The sequence below is a fragment of the Brassica oleracea genome, chromosome C4, assembly GCF_000695525.1.
Source record: "Brassica oleracea var. oleracea cultivar TO1000 chromosome C4, BOL, whole genome shotgun sequence".
Classification (NCBI taxonomy): domain Eukaryota; kingdom Viridiplantae; phylum Streptophyta; class Magnoliopsida; order Brassicales; family Brassicaceae; genus Brassica; species Brassica oleracea.
The window spans coordinates 19496153-19514592 of NC_027751.1; the positions used below are offsets into that span (position 1 = coordinate 19496153).

The 18440-nt window shown below is 37.5% G+C and overlaps 1 protein-coding gene and 1 pseudogene across 1 annotated transcript; one reads left to right on the top strand and one right to left on the bottom strand.

Moving 5' to 3' along the window:
* Nucleotides 1-742: 742 nt before the first annotated feature.
* LOC106338321 lies at nucleotides 743-1711 on the bottom strand. The gene has a single exon (XM_013777332.1). The coding sequence runs from the start codon at nucleotides 1709-1711 to the stop codon at nucleotides 743-745; it is 969 nt and encodes a 322-aa protein (XP_013632786.1).
* A 5142-nt stretch (nucleotides 1712-6853) lies between these two features.
* The window catches only part of LOC106338322, a 20843-nt pseudogene continuing 9256 nt past the window's right edge, over nucleotides 6854-18440 (top strand).

The window sequence follows — 18440 nt, forward strand, 5'->3', positions numbered from 1 at the left end:
TCATAAAGATCGAGAAAAATGGAATATCTTTATTTTCGATTTATGACGGCTTAAGGGTAGGAGAGGAAAGCTCAAACCGACCTCGGAGGGAGTATATAAGGAGTCCTAGGCGAGAGGTACAAAGAGAACTTTTTCAGAGCAAACTTAGCACTTAGAGCATTTAGGCAACTTTCCGTTTTTCTTATTTCGAGCTGCGACACAACTAGGTTTTGTAGTCTTAGGTTGTTAGAACTAGGAATCTCGCCGACAGCTCTCATAGCCGAGGCTTCTACCTTGTTGTAACGCTCATACGCGAATTCGGAATAAGACTCCTTTTGCTCTTTTTTACGATTTCTTATTTCTTTTCGTCCTTACTTTCGTGTTCGGATTATTTGGCGTGTGGTTTAGCAGATATCTGAGATCTCTGGGAAATTAGGGTTTTCCTAACTTTCCTAATTTAAACGGATATCAACAGTGCGAATTTCGGTTCCCACAAGGAAATAGAGGATCGATTTGCAGCTAATGCATAATGACACGAAACCTGGCATATGTTCGTGAGACCATGCGAAGAAATCTGAGTTGGGCCTGAGGAAGTCGATGAGTCGCTGCCTCAACCCTGTGGCAAGTTTGGATCCAATCTTCAAGCTTCGAGTCAGATCTTCATCCACCAGTGGTACCTCGTCCATTTCCTCGACCTACGGCTCCTCGGCGTGCGGGGCTGGAGGCTTGCTCTGTAATTGCTATAAGACATGAGTCTTTCCCTTTAGGGTTGTCTGGTAGCAGGACCGGGAATTCTCCTGGTCTTCCTTGATGGTCTTGATGCCCCAGGGAGTAGGGAACTTGATTGATTGATGAAGTGTTGAAGGAAGGCTCCCATGTCGTGGATCCATGGTCGTCCGAGTATCATATTATAAGATGATTGGCAGTCGACGACCAGGAATTTAGTTGACATGTTGATTCCTTCTGCATACACAGGAAGAGTGACTTTGCTAGAGGTCTGCTTAACCTCTCCACTGAAGCCTATGAGAGGGGTAACCTTCCATGTTAGCGTGCCTGCTTCCAGACCCAAATCGTGATAAGCGGTCTGAAAGATGATGTTTCTGGAGCTGTCATTGTCCACGAGGATTCGTTTCACAAGGAAGTTGGCTATTATGAGTGAGATCACCTGGGCATCGTGATGAGGAGACAGGGTCTTCTCCTGCTCCTTAGCGGTGAAACTGATCTCATCAGTCCCCAGGAGCAGGCGCTTTGGTGTCCCGGTCTCCTGCATGTTTTTGGCACTCCTTGTGCTTTTCTTAGCTGCGGCGTGGCTGATGCCGCTTATCTTTGAGCCACCAAAGATGACATGGATCACTCGGTTTTGTTGTGGAGCCGAGGCAGGAACAGATTTTGCGGATTGTTTCGTCGCGTCCTTATTCAGGAGGTTTTTAGCTTTATCGGAAAGAAATTCCATGGGGTGTCTTTTCTTCAGCAGCTCGTTGACCTCGATTCTTAGTTCGATGCAGTCTTCCGTCTTATGACTGTGGTCGTTATGGAAGTCGCACCACCAGTTCGGGTTCCCGTGGGAATCAGGAGAGGTCATCTTCTGAGGCCACTTGACATGTTGGTCCATCTGCCTCAGAACATTTACTAGGGCTGGTTTTGATATAGATAGGTGAGAGATATCAGGCCATGTTGATACGGCCATTCCCTCAGCTCTGTCGAGAGGTCGGTACTGCTGGTACCTGCCCATGTTCTTGCTCCCTGCCTCCTTATTGCCTCTTTGATGAGACCCTTCGTCTCGATCGCTTTTGCTTGGCTTGACCAATTTCTGGTTCTGCTTATGTTGAGCCTTAGCTCGGCTGGCGACGTCTTCTTCCCACTTCACCTGTGCCCAGGATCAGGATAGGACATCTTCCATGGTCCTGCATCGACACTTAGTCAATTCCTTGTACAGGTCTCCATCTGGGAGCATGTCTCTTTTTACACTCCGAGATAGCGACTTTCTCTTGATTACAGCGTGCTATTTAGACGCGAAGCGGTTTGGCCCTATGCTAGAGGATCTCATAGAGGTCGTCAGAACTCTTCTCCAGGCTTCTGCTGCTGGCGAATTGCTCTACGAACTGGTCGCTGAGGGATGCGAAGTATCGTATAGAGCCAATAGGTAGGTTGATGTACCATTGCAAGACAGATCCTGTCAAGGTGGAGCTGAAGCCCTTGCACATGGTTGCTTCTTTAAGCTCCTTCCGGATCGCCACGGTCAGCATACATTGCTTGTATTGAGCGACGTAGTTGTCGGCATTGTTGGTGCCGTCGTACATCGCCATGGTAGGGAAGGAGAATTTGTGAGGCCACTCTATCGACGCGATCTCTTCCGCGGATGGCGTGTCTGCATAGGAATTAGGGTTGGTCCTTCGGATGGGAGGAGCTGCCCCAGGAAGTCTTTCTACCATGGAATGGATGGCTTCGAATATCTCAAAGAATATTCGCTCGAGGTAGGCGGTGACAGCAGCATTCGACGTCTTCACTTCCTCTGGTGCTTCTTCATCTTCTTCCATCTCAGAATCGATATCCATGTGATGAACCCGTGTCGTTTGTGTTCCCTCCTTTCTTAGGTTGAGGTCGTTGACCTCCGTCGGCATCATCCATGGGAGTATCCAACGATTGCATGGATCGAACCTGAGTTCGGAACCGGTGTCGTTTGTTGCTCGTGGTGTGTAGAGCTTGATTTTCGTTCCGGAGGATGAGATTTTCAGCTTCGAGTTGGGAGAGCTTCTCAACGCACTGCCCCAGCTGCATTGTATGTTCATCTAGCATCTCCTTCAAGTTCTGAACTTCCGAGAGAATCTCGGGATTTTCCCAATCGGTTCCAAGAACTTTTTGCAGCTCGGTCAGCTGGCTCTGCAAAGTATCGAGTTGTGTATGTAGCTCGATTTCTCTTGGAGTAGCTTGGGATAGGTCATCATGATCTCTTAATGCCATCGTCACGTAGTTTAGATTACTCCCCTCTTTCTAGCGCCAAACTGATAGGAGATTTTTGTGTAGGATCTTTGTGAGTAATACGAATCACTAGGAGAATCATATAATATAAGAGAATCGAGACTAAAAGATTGTATTATTGATGATTTGAGCAGTAACTACAACGTTTTGGTGTATAAACTCTAGTTCTAGCCGCCTAACTCTAATCTCTTAGTCTCTGAATGTCGATCCCTTATTCTTGGGTACGGGTTCCCCTTATATAGTGGGTAGATGTCGGTTTGAAGTAGGTTAAACTCTTCCATATTCGGAAATATGGAAGAATCCCTTATCGGAAAACTTCCATTTTAGCCGGAGGCAGGGATGGAAGCAAGGGTCGGAACCGGAGTTCCTGTCGGCAGGAGTCTGGAAGCCGGTGTCTACTCCTTGGTATTTTTCCCCAACAGTAACCAAACACGGAATTGCAAGAGGTATGCTTCGAAACATATGAAGAAACCCGGGGTATCCAAAAAAACACAACATTCAGAACCTGGCAGAATCGACATATGGTTTCAAGATAACTCGGACTGCATTTTCTCGACCCTTTAGGAACACTCCTCCTGAAAGGTGATCTCTTCGGAACCTCCGATCAGGAGTATGAGGCACCATATTGCATAATCTTTCCAATGTGCCGCAGCCTCCTCCGAGTCATCGCAAGGCTCTTCTAACTCTTCCTTCAGAACCACGTCGTCTCTCGAGTCATGAGCTTTCTCATAAGTGATTTTGGTATAGGTCGGTTCATCTAAGGCATTTATGGATTGGCGGATAAAGCGTAAGAGACCCATAGAGAGAGAGAGAGAGAGAGAGAGAGAGAGAGAGAGTAGGATATGTGGGTGGGTGATTTACTTAGGTTAATTTATTAAGGGGTTTTCTTTATTTAAGCACCCTTTCAAATGAAAAATGAAGTATAGTATGTAAGAGGTTTATATAGTAAAAAATTGAAGGTGGAACTGTATTTCATATTAATTCCCTAATTGTTTTGTCTTGATAACATATAGTACGAAATGCACACATACATTTTAAGGAAAGAAAGTAAGAATTAATATCTCAGTTTTATAAAGGGTGTATTTCTGATTTTTATAAAAAGAGTCTCATTACATTTCTGCTGCAACGAAGTTGTTATTACTGGGAATCAGACAGAAGATACATCAGGTTATGAAGTCAAGGGGGGTGATTGGTAGTATCTATAGAATCTGTGGACAACCTTTTTAATTTATAGAGCCATCTTTTAAAGCAATCATGCTTTTATTTCAAAAGCTGTAGACAAATTTTTAATTTCTACGGCCATTTTTAAAAGCAATCATGTTTTTATTTTAAAAATTGAATCCAAAGCCAAAACATTAAAATAGGAAATATGTTAGCTTTAGAAAACACTTTCTCTAGAGCTTTTATTTAGTGCTCTAAAAAAATTTCTACAGCAAAATAAATTAAAGCCAAAGTAAAAAATTTAAATCCTAAATCTTAGAGCCAAAAATAGAAAGCTACAGCTTCAACCAATCAAACCCAAGGTGTGGGAGGATCTGTGGATTCCAACGACCCCTACGAGACCAGCTATCCCTGTAGCGCCAGTTATGCATCCTTAAATGAGAGTCATCGATCTCATTAACCAGGTATCGAAGGATTGGGATGTTGGTCTAATGGAGAACTATGTCAATCTTGATGACATACCACTCATAAGGAGTTTGGCCATAAGCTCAACTCCTCGTCGTGTAATATTCTGCTGGAACTACACAAGGAATGGCTAATACACGGTTAAATCTGGATATTGGGTGGCTCAGAATTTATTAAAGACAGATGAAGAAAAGGAAGTTTAGGAGCCGAGTATCACTAAGCTTCAAGCCTTTGCTTGGAAGTTAAAGGCGCCTAAGAAGATATGTCATCTGATATGGCAATTTTTAACTGGTCATGTGGCAGTAACAAGGAACTTAGCAAGACGCAATATGAGGTGTGATAACTACTGCCCAAGATGTGGAGAACTAGAAGAATCTGTAACCCATGCCATATTCGAATGTCCGCCAGTTCTACAAGTTTGGTCCTTATCATCAACTCCAACAAGCTCAGATATATTTTCAGTTTCAAGCGTCTACACAAATATGGATTACCTATTCTGGAGGAAAAACAGCATTATCGAGCCAGAACAAGACAGGGATCCTTATCCCTGGATAATCTTGTATATTTGGAAGGCTAGGAATGACAAACTTTCCAGGGGGATAGACAGAGATCCTTTGGAGCTAGTTCGACATGCAGAAAGTGAATGCCAAGCCTGGTTTCATGCGAACGAAGTGGTACAACCAGTGGTACAAGATAACAATACCGAGGAACCCCGAGTCATAAGCTTGGATAATATTTTCTTGTTAGATGGATCTTGGACAGGCTTTGCTCACTTTAGTGGACGTGGATGGGTCTGGATGGATAGTGGTGGGAACATTCAACTTATGGGGACAAGAAATTTCACTCGACGCGAATCAGCCTTGCATTTGGAAGTAGAAGCACTGCAGTGGGCAATGGAGAATATGCTTCAACATTCAACATGTCAGAGCTTTGGGACAGACTGTGAGGAGATGATTGCAATGATAAAGGAACCTCATGCTTGGCCAAGCTTTGCGACGGAATTGGAGAGGATAGAGACGCTACAGATATTCTTCCCGGACTTCAACATCATTCATGTTCCACGAGCGCGCAATCAGATTTAAGACTTTTTAGTTAAGACTGCTAGATCCTTCCATAGGGAGTTACATTTTATTGGTTGTTCTATTCCGGTCTGGTTACCCAGACCACCTCAAGTTTGAGTAATAGAATGACCTTTTGACGTTAAAAAAAAGAGTATCATTTTATAGCTCAAATGTATTGATATCACTCAAATTATCTTAAGGAGTGACTTTTATTTTATCAAATAAGAGGTTCAGTTGTAGTACTTAGGGTCTGACTGGTGTAACCGCAGCGGTTGCGATTGCGGGTGGTTTGCAGATGCGGATAGTTGCGGTTTTAAACGGTTTTAAGAGATTTGTACGACTGGTACTGCGATTAGAAACTGTTGCGTTTGCGGGATACTTATGACTGGTTAACCACCAAATACAATAGCGGTTAAATAATAAATTAACAATATTTATATTTTATATAATTATAAAAATATCAAACATCATAATACTATAATAAATATAAAAATTATATTTTTAAAATTATTTTTTTAATTTCTTACAAGTTATTGAAAATATTTTTATTTTAAAAATTTATAATATAAATTAAAATATAATATATATATTAGTATTTCAATTAAAAAAATTTATTTTTATTTTTGTATTTATATTGTTTAAAAAAAACTTACCATCCCGCAACCGCAAACGCTAGTTGGAACAAACTTTTGAATTTAAGAGGTTCAGAGCGATTTGAAGCGGTTTGAAGCGGTTTAGAGTGGTTTAAGTGATTGTTGCAAAACGCTAATAACCGCTACAAACCGCAAAAGATGTGTTTGCGGGTAATAGCGGAGAAACCAGTCATGCTCTTAGATTGTTATACTATCTACCTAATTTTAAAAAACAAGTTTTATATCGTCTCATTTTGAATATTATCTAAATCAATAGATTTTTTAAAAAAGCGTATAGAGAAAAAAGTAACAACACAAATGTTTATGATAGAAAAATAATTCGTAATTTATGTATTGAACTTCAAATTAATTCTTGATATGTATTGAAATTTAAATTATTATTCCAAGTAATTTAGTATAAATATTTCATTATAAAAGTAAAATAAACATTACAATAAGAAATAAAGATATTTTCTATTGTTTTTTTTCATTTACTCATCCGCTGGCTCTTTGGACGGGTTTGCCCTAGTTTTCTATATATTTGTGTATATGCTGAGAAGAAAGAAAACCTAAAAGATGGATCCAAAAGAGAAGAGAAAAAAGCTTAGCACACCAGAACTCGAAAGCCCCTGTCTCTCAAAGAAGGATGTCGCAATCACAAATCCCTCTTTACACTCAAAGGTTGATGTGGGAGAAGCGATGAAGAAACAAAACGACGTGGCCATGTTCCTTACAGAGAAAGTAATCTCTGTCCTAGCCAGAAACTTTAACTTTGTCTTCTCTCCGGCATCAATCAACGCCTATCTAACCATGGTTGCCGTTACCTCCGAAGAACAAACACTCAGATCTTCCATCTTCTCCATCCTTAGGTCATCCTCTATCGATGAGCTCAACGCTGTTTTCCATGAAGGAGCAAACACCGTCTTCGTTGATGGAAGTGAGGATGGTGGCCCTAAGATCTCGGGGATTAATGGAGTGTGGATGGATCAGTCCCTATCTGTTAGTCCTGTTGGATCAATTAAATGCCTCTGGGCTTTAATTAAATTGTGAATGAATATGAGATGGGCTTTAGATATAATAAACCCAAGGAAATGTCACTTAAATGGAAAGTGGTCATGGGAAAATATCCCACATCGGCCAAGAAGGGTGAGAGGGAGTAATATATATATGCTCATGTGTTATGAAATGGTTAAACAGCTCAGTGGAAGAGAGAGCTCCCCACACATGCACTGGCGTCGCCGTCCGGCCGGCTCGGCTTCGGCTTGGGCTTGGGTCTTAGGTCAGGAAAAAATTCTTTTTAGACCAAGTTAAGGAAATAGATTATATATCGATTCCATGGTCGTTCGCGAATACAATTTCTTATCTTTTTTGTATTTGCTTTTACAATCATCAATTTCCTTAACATATCACTTTTATTATATTGTTTATGTCAGTCCGGTTATCCAGCTTCTACAATCTTAACTCTAATTTAGCTTTCTATTTAAAGCGTTTGATCGGATTGAAAAATTGTTTAACAAGGATTTGTTAACGGTTTTTAGAACGATGTTTGCGATTTGCTTTGTAGCATTTCCGCGAAACGTTTCTTAATTATCTCATAAACGGTTTGTGTTTTGCTCTATAGCATGATATCACTCAAATTACCCTAAGGAGGGATTTATACTCTCTCAAATAAGAGGTCGAGTTGTAGTACTTAGGGATCGAATCGACAAGGAGCTAGAGAACCAATTAGATCTAATAGTTATATGATTAATCTAGGCTAATAGTTTATAAATCAGTAGATAAATATAGCAGAGCAGTAAAGCAGTAAATAAGTTGATTATTTCCACCCCACCGGCTTGGCTTTCCGAGTCGGTAGGACCTTTATCGTAGTTTAGTTATTATTGTTGTCAAAAAAAAAAAAGTTGAACAAGACAATTGTTCAGCTTGGCAGAGAGTTGTTTGATGGAAGGATGGTTTGCTAGATCTAGGGCTTATATTCAGGTAATCAAGATTATAATGATATAGAGGCTAATTGTTGCTTGCAAGATATTATAGAACTCAACTGGGAGTACAAATCTAACAACTTCCGTTGTATAGACAGTCTAATATCCAGATCTTGGATCTCAACTCTCGTTTATTGTCACAAGAAAGTGTCGATCGATTATTCTATAAGAATATCGATCGACACACCTTTCACAATATCGATCGATTAATCTATTGGATCATCGATCGATATCGCTTCTAGCAATCTTTACGATCGGGTTGAATATGTGTTCACTAGGGTTTCTAAATCAACTCTCGTATGTTTCTAGCAATCCTAGCTCAATAGAATTCAGTTCAGAGAAAAGACCAAGCATTCACAATTGTGCCTAATGATTCTAAGATCAGGATTCTAGTTCATGACTCTAGAACACAAGAAGTAAGAACAATCCTATGATGAATATCACAACTTAGCAGTTCTATATTTTGGGCTAATCTTTCATAACCTATCTGAACCCTAAACCTAACAGGTTGATCTATTCAGACATGAAGTTTGTCACAGAAATCATAGATGAATAGATGAAAAGCATAAATAATATAAAACCAAAACCAATGGAGTTCCAGGAGGCCTCTGATGCAGTTCTTCCCTTCTCTCCTCACTAAGAACAAGAATCAAAGAAAGCTTAAAGAGTGTATCCGTCAACAATGGCTTAGAAATAACATAAATAGGGTTTCAGGTCGTGCAAAGGTATTCTGGTAATTTGTGGTTGCCTTTGGGCTTCAGTAGGTCATAAAATATGCTCAGCCCATATTCTGGTATCACTGTCGACCGACACAAATACTGTTTCATCGATCGACAGTCCTTCATCTCCTCGACAGCTTCCTCTCGCGAGGCAGACTAGCCACTCTTCAGTACAACGGGTATAACTTCTGCTCCAGGATGCTGATTGACCTCAAACCAGTGGTATTAGAAATCTAACTCAAAGCTCTATCTTGTGTCAAAAGATGGGCTCAATCTAACGGTGGAAATGTCTCCATCCATAGCTAAACATCTGACGCGTCTGTGCAGTTGTGCACCTCAAAAGGCTCCAAAATCACCATATTTCTCCAGAACGTACCTAAACCTGTAAATACTCTGAATAGACTCTATATAATAGTAATTAGTTTTTAAAACACCTATATACCATAGCTAATAATGGGTAAAATCCATGGTATATCAACTCCCCCAGACTTACCCTTTTGTTTGTCCTCAAGCAAAACAGACGGGCAGTCTCTCTGAAAGAGGTTTGAAAACAGCAAGGACTCACATGATTTAAAATTTAGAATCATCACCTCTGCAATATTACAATCCACATCTAAGAAGTCCTAATCACAAAAGCACATTATACCATATCCCAGCTTAGCATCCAAATTCACCTAGCCAACAACTTAGCAAATCCTATCTGACATTCCCCTCTACCAACCTCATTTCTTAACATAAATAAAAGTGCAGGCTTTATCTTGGGAGTATTGATCACAGGATGCAAGGATTTCAAACAAGTTTCTGGATCTGCAGGTAAAAGTTAGTTCCTATCTTTTCTCTCTACTAATTTCTCTATTTAGTCAAAGTCTGCTTCCATTGCAGGATCATTGACCAAGATTGGACAAGCTTCCATGAATCAGACCTGGTTGCCACCAAGTCATGTTCACTTCTATTTGACCAATATCCAAGAATTCATGTGAATCGAACCTTGATGATTGCTGCCACCAAGTCCCGTTCGAATTCTTTTTGTTGGAATCCTTATGAAGCAAGCCTTAATGGTTGTAGCCACCAATTCATGTTCGGATTCCACCTAACTAACACCTATTATGTATTATTTTTTCTCTTTTTCTTTTTCTTTTTTCTTTTTTTTCTTTCTCTCTTTTTCGTTTTTTTTTTTTTTTTTTTTTTAAAACTACCTATAAATCTAGGGTCGAAATAGAGAGAGAAAATGTGATAAATCTATACAAGGCTTTACCTTCCAGACTTGTTTGAAGAATCTGATCCCATGTATACCAAGCCCCAAGACAAGCAGTTGTGTCAGGTTTAGTGTTGGCGGTCAGCTTTTGTTCCTTCAAACAATCTCAGCAAGTGTTAATAGTTGACAGATTGATCCACTTTAGTATCTTTAGTACTATCTGCAATTAGTAAGTCTAGAAAGGTGCTAAAGAGTGGTTAGGTAACAAGCAAAAATCTAATAAGTACATTATCCCCTTCTTGACTCAATAAAACTCTTTTGAAAACATTTTTATAAGACTCATGAACACACTAATATCAGTAAACATCCCCCCAGACTTAAATTACATTGTCCCCACTGTATATCTAGTCGGAGTTATGGTGATAACATAAACATAAGTACACAATTTAACAAGTAAGAATGATAACCTGACCGGGTTAAGCGTCGATCGATGGAAAGGAGTTACCATCGGTCGCTGCAGGTGTTGTATTGTCGATCGATATCGACATGCTCTCATCGGTCGATTTAATAATCGTCTACTCAGATCTTTTTTTTCTTTTCATACCTAACTAAAGCACAATATTAGTAGAACCTCCCCCAAACTTAAACAACACTATCACCAGTGTTATACAGTCTAAGATCGGTGGGGAAATAAATCATAATATCGATGAGAGTAGAATATGAGACTATATACACTTCGACGCATTGCTGTTCAGTCCGTGATTTACAAGACTTTTGTGTCCGTGATGCAAGATTACAAATCATGACATGAAGACAAAACATTAACACTTTGACACAACTGGAGGACAGTACCTCACCACTCTCGTGAAAACTACAAGATAAACTACATCAACGCTCGTGACATCTACAACAACTAGAAGACAAAGAAACAACAACTCAAGTCGTGACATCTCTCAACGCTTGTGACATCTCCACTCTCTCGTGTTCTGAACTTGGCTCCGACATAGGTTCTTTGAGTACTCTCTCACCTGCAATAACAAGAACAAGAACATGTTAAACTCTTGAACATAACCGCGCCAATCACCACATTTTAAACATAACAAGAACCGCGCGAAGAACAATAACAGGAACATTTAGCATTAATAAGCACAAGAACAATAGCGAGAACAAGTCACAAAACTACATTTAGATGCCCATTTTAAGAAACATAACCATAAACAGAACAAGAGTCATAACAAGAAACATAACGATAAACACAACAAGACGGATAACAAGAAACATAAGCAGAGTTTTAGCCGACTAACTAGCTAGACATCAAGTAGACATCAAGTCAGTGATGAGTTTCTTCTTGAGGGCCTCTTCATACTCAGCTAGAGGTTCCTGCTTCCCAGTAAGACTGTCAAGCAAACTCATCTTAGACAACCGTTCCTTCATCAACAATTCCTGCTGTTTGATTGTCCACATACTTTGAAACACATTCAGAGAATTCCCCTCTACCACCTTCTTCTTAGAACTCGCCTTTGCGGCCTTAACACCCGGGGGGCGTTTGTTCTCAGTTGCTTGAGAGGCTGATGAGTCTCCACCGTCATCACACTTCCTCTTCTTCGAACTGGGACGTTTAGCAGTGTCAAGGGCGCACCACTTCTGGTCATTGCGCAGCTCCTTCCATGCGTGGTCAAGCATGAATCTCTTCTGGTGATTGTTGTAGAAGATTTGATGTGCTAGCTTGAGAACATCATTCTCGTTTTGGCCACTACTTTTCCCCCTAGTAGCAGCCTCATACGCTCCACAGAATTTGGACACAAGGTCGTTGATCTTGTGCCAACGCTGCTTGCAGTGGGTCAGCTCTCTCTGTTCGCAGCCAGCATCAGTCCCTTGGCTCTCTCTGCTTTCCTCAAAGTAGGCAGCAATTCTTGACCAAAAGGCCTGATCTTTGCTCGTTCCCAACCACTGGGTCTTTGCTCGTGTTTAACCACGAGCTGATGAGCAAAATATCATCCTTTGGTGTCCATTTCCGTCGCTCTCTTCGCTCTGTAGCTGTCTCTCCATCAAAGTTAGAGGCTTCGGTACCAAATGAGCATTGAAATGGAAGTTGTGATGAAGATAGTTCAACACTATCTTCATTGTTTCCAAAGGAAAGAGTTTGTTGACTATTTAATAGTTCAACAAACTTTGAGCTTGAAGCAGATTGATTGGAATCCAAACGAAGGAAGAGTGATAGAAAAGAAAGAGCTGAGATTGTTATAGAATGAATAGGAAGAGAAGAGAAGAACACGGTTTTGGAATGAATTGAACAAAGAAGAGAAGCCAAGACTTTTATAGAATCAATAGAAGAAGAAACGCATTGATAGCCAACCATAACCGAGTTGACATATTTCTAACACCAACAAACACAAGACCATTCATTTCTATCTAACCACAAACCAATAAACAGCTATTTATTACCTAACCTAACACATAATTACCATTCAATTCATTTCACAGAAGAGATAGCAATCAAGGACAATCGCAACATATTTCTAATACCACAAACCACTATAGCAAACAAGAGATTGCAATGCTTTATCCAATTCAAACAGAGGAAAGACAATGGTATTATCCTACTCTCCAATTCAAACAGAGCAAAGACGTTTTTAAAAAGCAACAATAATGAAGAAATTAAACAGAGCACAATGGTATTATCCAACTCTCTAATTCAGTTCAAGCCACAATTAAATCCTACTCTACAATTCAAGACGTTTTTAAAAAGCAAGCGCAACCAAACTCACAATTAAATCCAACAGCAAGCGCAACCAAACTCACAAACAACCATCGAATATAAACAATGGTTTATCCTATTCAACAGACCAAATAGATTGATTTTATCCGATTCAAAAGATCAAAGACAAAGGTTTTACCTTTTACAAACGATCATGGGGGTTTTGTCTGAGAAATAGGACGGCTCTCTCTGGATCGTGCCTCTTGATCAAACCATCTGAAGACACAACGACAGACAAAATTACAACAAGTCAGTCGATTGAGCTTCTCTAGATTCAGGATGAAATACAACAATCTAAAGACATGCATGAATGAAATATTAAAACAGAGAGACATATGAACTCATTTTTGCCTTTCGATTCGCCGACGGTCACCGTTTGGCGACGCCTCAGCGACGCCTCCGACAGCAACCACGAGAGACATCTCGCCGTTTTTCTTGGTCGACGATAGCAACCGTTAGAGGGGACGCCGTTTTCCTTCGACTACATGAGCCACCGAGAAACCCGCCGTTGGTTGAGTCGAGCCACCGAGAAGAAGAGATATCGCCTTTTCGTCTCCGGAGAGGAGAGAAGGAAAACAGAAAGAAAAAAATGAAGAAAGAACGCGATGTCTCGCGAGACCACCGACCCTCTCTCCAATAACATCAAGCCACGTGGCTCAAGGGACCGTGTCTTCGCTCCCTTAATTAAGGGACGCCTCTTCATAATAAATGGGTTTTCCATTTAATTAAAATCACATTAATGCTAAGATCCCTTGTTAAGGGATTTCAATAAACATGGTCTTAGTTACGGCACTTTAATCTAATGACCCATAATTTACGTTAAAAACTTAAACGCATAATGATTACGGTGCCGTACGATTACGATGCTGTCTACATATGCACTGATCATGAACTTACACTTAAACAAGTGACCGTGCGTTTAAGCAACCGCATGATCCCGTGCGTTTAAACAAACCATGAACACTCTTTAAAATGGTTTCATCCGTATATGTTCATGAACTTGATGAAAACTAATTACAGTGAATTAATTAAATCTAGATTGGCTCTGATACCAAATGTAAGATTAAAACTTTTATGATTTCAATTATGAAATCTACCGAAGACCATATTCTAGTCTAGATTAATTCAACCCTAATACTTTCTAGAGAAGAAAGAAGAAACACTAACCTTATTCCACGCTTAATTTGGCTTGGTATTGGAATCAATTCACCAATTGATTTCTTCGTCTCTTTGACCTTTTCTTCAATAGTTTCTTTTGATGGAGAAGAAACGTTGAAAACGTCTTTTTCATAATCCATATGATCGACACTTTTATTGCGGTGTAAGAGTGATTCAACTTGTTCTCATAAGAGATACAAAGCTTTTATATTTATGAAAAGATATCACTATGTTAAGAGACACAACTGTCCATAAACTTTTAACCACCACACTATATGTAATTATATATTGTATTATATTTCAGTAGTTATATACTTTATTAACTACCATACACACACATATAGTTACATATATACAATCATAAGAAAGACATATAAAATAAGGTAAGAGAGGAGGGTTATCAATATACTCAAATTCTAATGTCGTTAATCAAAACCAATCCATCACGGTTTCGTCTTTTATATTAGAATCCATAACATTAAGGGAAAATTTGGATAAATGCACTTCAATAAGAATATAATTTGAAAAATACACCTTTTTAAGCTTTTTTGAAAAATACACTTATCTATATATAAATTTACCAAATTGTCCAATCTTAATATTTATCAATTCCTATTAAACAATTTAAAAAAAAAAATATTTTAAAAGAAAATCGTTAGAGATAGGGAATTATTTGTGAATCTACTGTTCAGAATTTCTTTCAACTCTTTCATCTACACAGGAAAGTAATCTTTCGATAAGACTTTAATGCAAGCAACACCATTTGTTTTCTGTGACTTTAAATTGTCGGTATGTGTTTGTTCTTCCTCTGCCTTTCTTTTTCCATTACTTCCTTTTTGAATCTTGTACTCCATCTCTATATAAACAACATAAATTAAAAAATTTGTAATATACACGAATCAAATCATTGGCTCAAACAGATTTATGGGATTTTCATGACACGTGAAAAAAGAAGAACAAACCGATGAATAATAATCAGTGCAATTCTTTTTCATATTCAAAATCAAAAAAAAAAACACATATCCGAATACATCATATTAGCTAGAACTTACTTGGCTCCGGTAGAGAAGATGAAAATTTTGTAGAGACAAACGTGACTTGCTTTTCTTTTTTAACAACGTGACTTGTTTATATAAGTTGAAGAAAATAAAATAAAGGGAAATCTGTATAAACTTCATGATAAAGTTAATACAAGTCATAATTCACATGATTATCTTTGTTATTGTAAAATTTAAATGGTAAAATAACATATTTATCTCAACACACATATTTACCTAATTTTAATGATATTATTTTTATTAATTTCGAATTTATATATTAATTTCGAATTATATCTTGGGTAAAAAGGTCAATTCATAATTAAGGAAGTGTATTTTTCAAAAGTTAAAATAGAAAATGCAATTATCAAATTTCAAATCATAAATAGAATCCCTAACATTAATATGAACTTAATCTTTATATTGAACAAATCGACACATAGGTCATATAAGAATATAAAATATTCTTACATGAACTTTTGATAGATTTTGTGGCTGATCATCCGTTTCTTTTTTTGATAAAAGAGGACAGAAGTAGAACCATTATGTTCGTTGGTCAAATCTTTGATCCTCCCAAACCTTCTTCCGCTTAAGACTCGATTTGACCGGATTGCAGTTTTCTTTTGTTTTAGATTTTGTTTTAATCAACTTGCAACTTTGCTATAATAGAACCTATATTGGTTTTTTGCTGTTGATTTAGATGTTGCATTACAAAGAATATTGAAAAGATGACATCGTGTTATTTTCATTGATTTTTAATTAATTTTTGTTTCAAGATTTTAGTCACTTGGCGAATTGTTGAGACTAAATTTGGTTAGCAAGGAAATATACAAACTTGTGAGTCAAGCAATATCATTTGAAAGCTAAAACATAATTTGACACCATTTGTAAAGAATTTTTTTTATTCCTTAAATTTGACACCATTTGTAAGGAATATTTTTTCATTCCTTAAATTACGTCTAAATGATGATTAAGGAAATAAATGAAAATAGTTAATTCTTCTTCATTCCTAAAATCTGACACCATTTCTAAAGAATATTTTTTTCTCCAATGTTCCGTTTATTCCTTTCAATTTAAAGAATCATAAAATAAAATTATTCCTTAATAAATCCGGGAAAGAACATAACAAATAAGTATTCCTATTATTTTGTTTCTTTTCATTATTTTTCTCTTTGTTCCTATTATTCCTTTCATAGTCCAGTTAGAGCTATTGATCTTACCCAATCATATATATCTTTCTCCTCCAGTGTTATATGCTATATTTTCTTTTATTTACAGAGAATGCTATTTTTCTATATTTAAAGACAAATAGAACATTCCTCTATATATAAAAGAAAATATAGCATTGGTCTATTATAGAAATAATAGTCTTTTTTCTACTATTTCTCTATAATAGATATATAGATGTATGCTATATATTCTACTAAGACCATCTCTGTTTTAGTGATTTTTTGTTAAATGAAAATAAAGATCTTGTTTAAGTGTATTCCCTCTGTAGTTCTTCTATTTATAGAAATTTTTTATATTTATCTCTAAATATATAGATAAATATAAAAACATGAACTTTCTCTTAAGCCATTTAAAACACCAACTTATCTTGAATAGCCACTTTAAACCTCAACTTAATTTAAGTAAGCCAAATTAAAGATGACATTAACTCGGGTAACAGATTGATTAGACGGGGTTAATCGCCATTTCCAATCTCTGTTAATTCCAAAAGACGTCATTTTGAATTTTTTTTTAAAATAGTATCTGAAAAGAATCGAACACGTGATCAAATCTACAATCATTGTAAACTCAAACTACTAGACTACTTACAATTTTGTTAACTTGAATAAATAATAATAGATATTATTATCAAACCTCTAAATCATCTTCTCCCAACCTAAATCCCTAAAATCCCTAAACACATGCGACTGGAGATGCAAGGATATGGATGGCAACGGACTGAGGAGGTGGAGAGGGAACTCGACGACAGGTTTTGGGAAGAACTACTGATGAACAAGGATGAAGATGAAGAAAAGAAGATGCTAATGTGAAGACATGTTAGCTAGGTTCTTGTTCGAAGCTAGTTATCAATAAATTAATGAAATACAAAGGAGATGTATAATATTAATAACAGTACTGCTCGAGCAATAAAAGCAAACAATGATGGAGAACCAGCAAGATCAACAATGATCGATTTAGGTATTTAGGTTGGGAGAAGATGATTTGAAAATTTAATAATAATATCTATTAATATTTATTCAAGTTAACAAAATTGTAAAATGGTCTAGTGGTTTGAGTTTAAAACGAGTGTAGCTTTGGTCAAAACGACGCCGTTTAGACTTAACAGAAATTAGAGACGGTGATTATCCCTGTCTAATCAATCCGTTACCCGAATTAACACTGTCTTTAATTTGGCTTAGTCAAATTAAGTTAAATTTTAAAGTGGCCATTCAAGTTAAGTTGATGTTTTAAATGGTCCAAGAGAAAGTGCATACTTTTTTAACCAAATTTGAAAGTTAGTGATTTAAATAACTATTTTCCTTTTTTTTATAACACTAATAAAAATTAAAACGTAAAGCACCAACAAAAAAAATCTATATAATAAATTAAATTAAAATTTGCTTTTTTTGAAATCTATAATTAATATATTCATAAAAATAAATTTAAAAAATCAGATTATGAAATCTTAGCACATTATATACGATAACTTGAAATTCTGGTTGAGTAGCTTGGCTCTCAAGGGAAGATAGAAACTTTTGCGTCAAACTTTATAAAATAACTACTAAGATTTGAATTATTGGGTAAAATTGTTATAAAAGTAATGGAAAATTCTATCTTTATTCATAACATAGAGGTTCCTTATATAGGAGATTACACCGTCATAGATAAATGAAAAGATTACAAATCATAATCTCTTAGTTATGAGCCATCCACAATCTGGTTCATAACACTTCCCCTTGGATGCCATAACCATTTAGAGCTTGTAATGTGCTTTAATGTTGCCTCATTAAAACCTTACCAGGAAAACTCAATTGGGACAAAACCATGGTAAAACAAAAAGAGTACAACACACATTACTCCCCCTGATTTGGACATTACTGAAGGTCCCTTGGACCTTTCCAATTTTCTGCAATCCGTGGGTGGTGAAGATCTTGAGCAGAATATGCTTCGTCCTCGAACATGATAGTTTGTTCTTCTTTACCATCGGTCATGCCACAATCTAATCGAACATATTGAGTCATCAACCTCAAATACCCACACACGAAATCTTGGATGATGTTGCTGTGATATACGTGTACCACCATGTGTAAAACATAACCTGTCTG

Excerpts from the sequence above, each read along its gene's own strand:
- LOC106338321 (XM_013777332.1), bottom strand. The coding sequence starts at position 1,711 with ATGGGCAGGTACCAGCAGTACCGACCTCTCGACAGAGCTGAGGGAATG.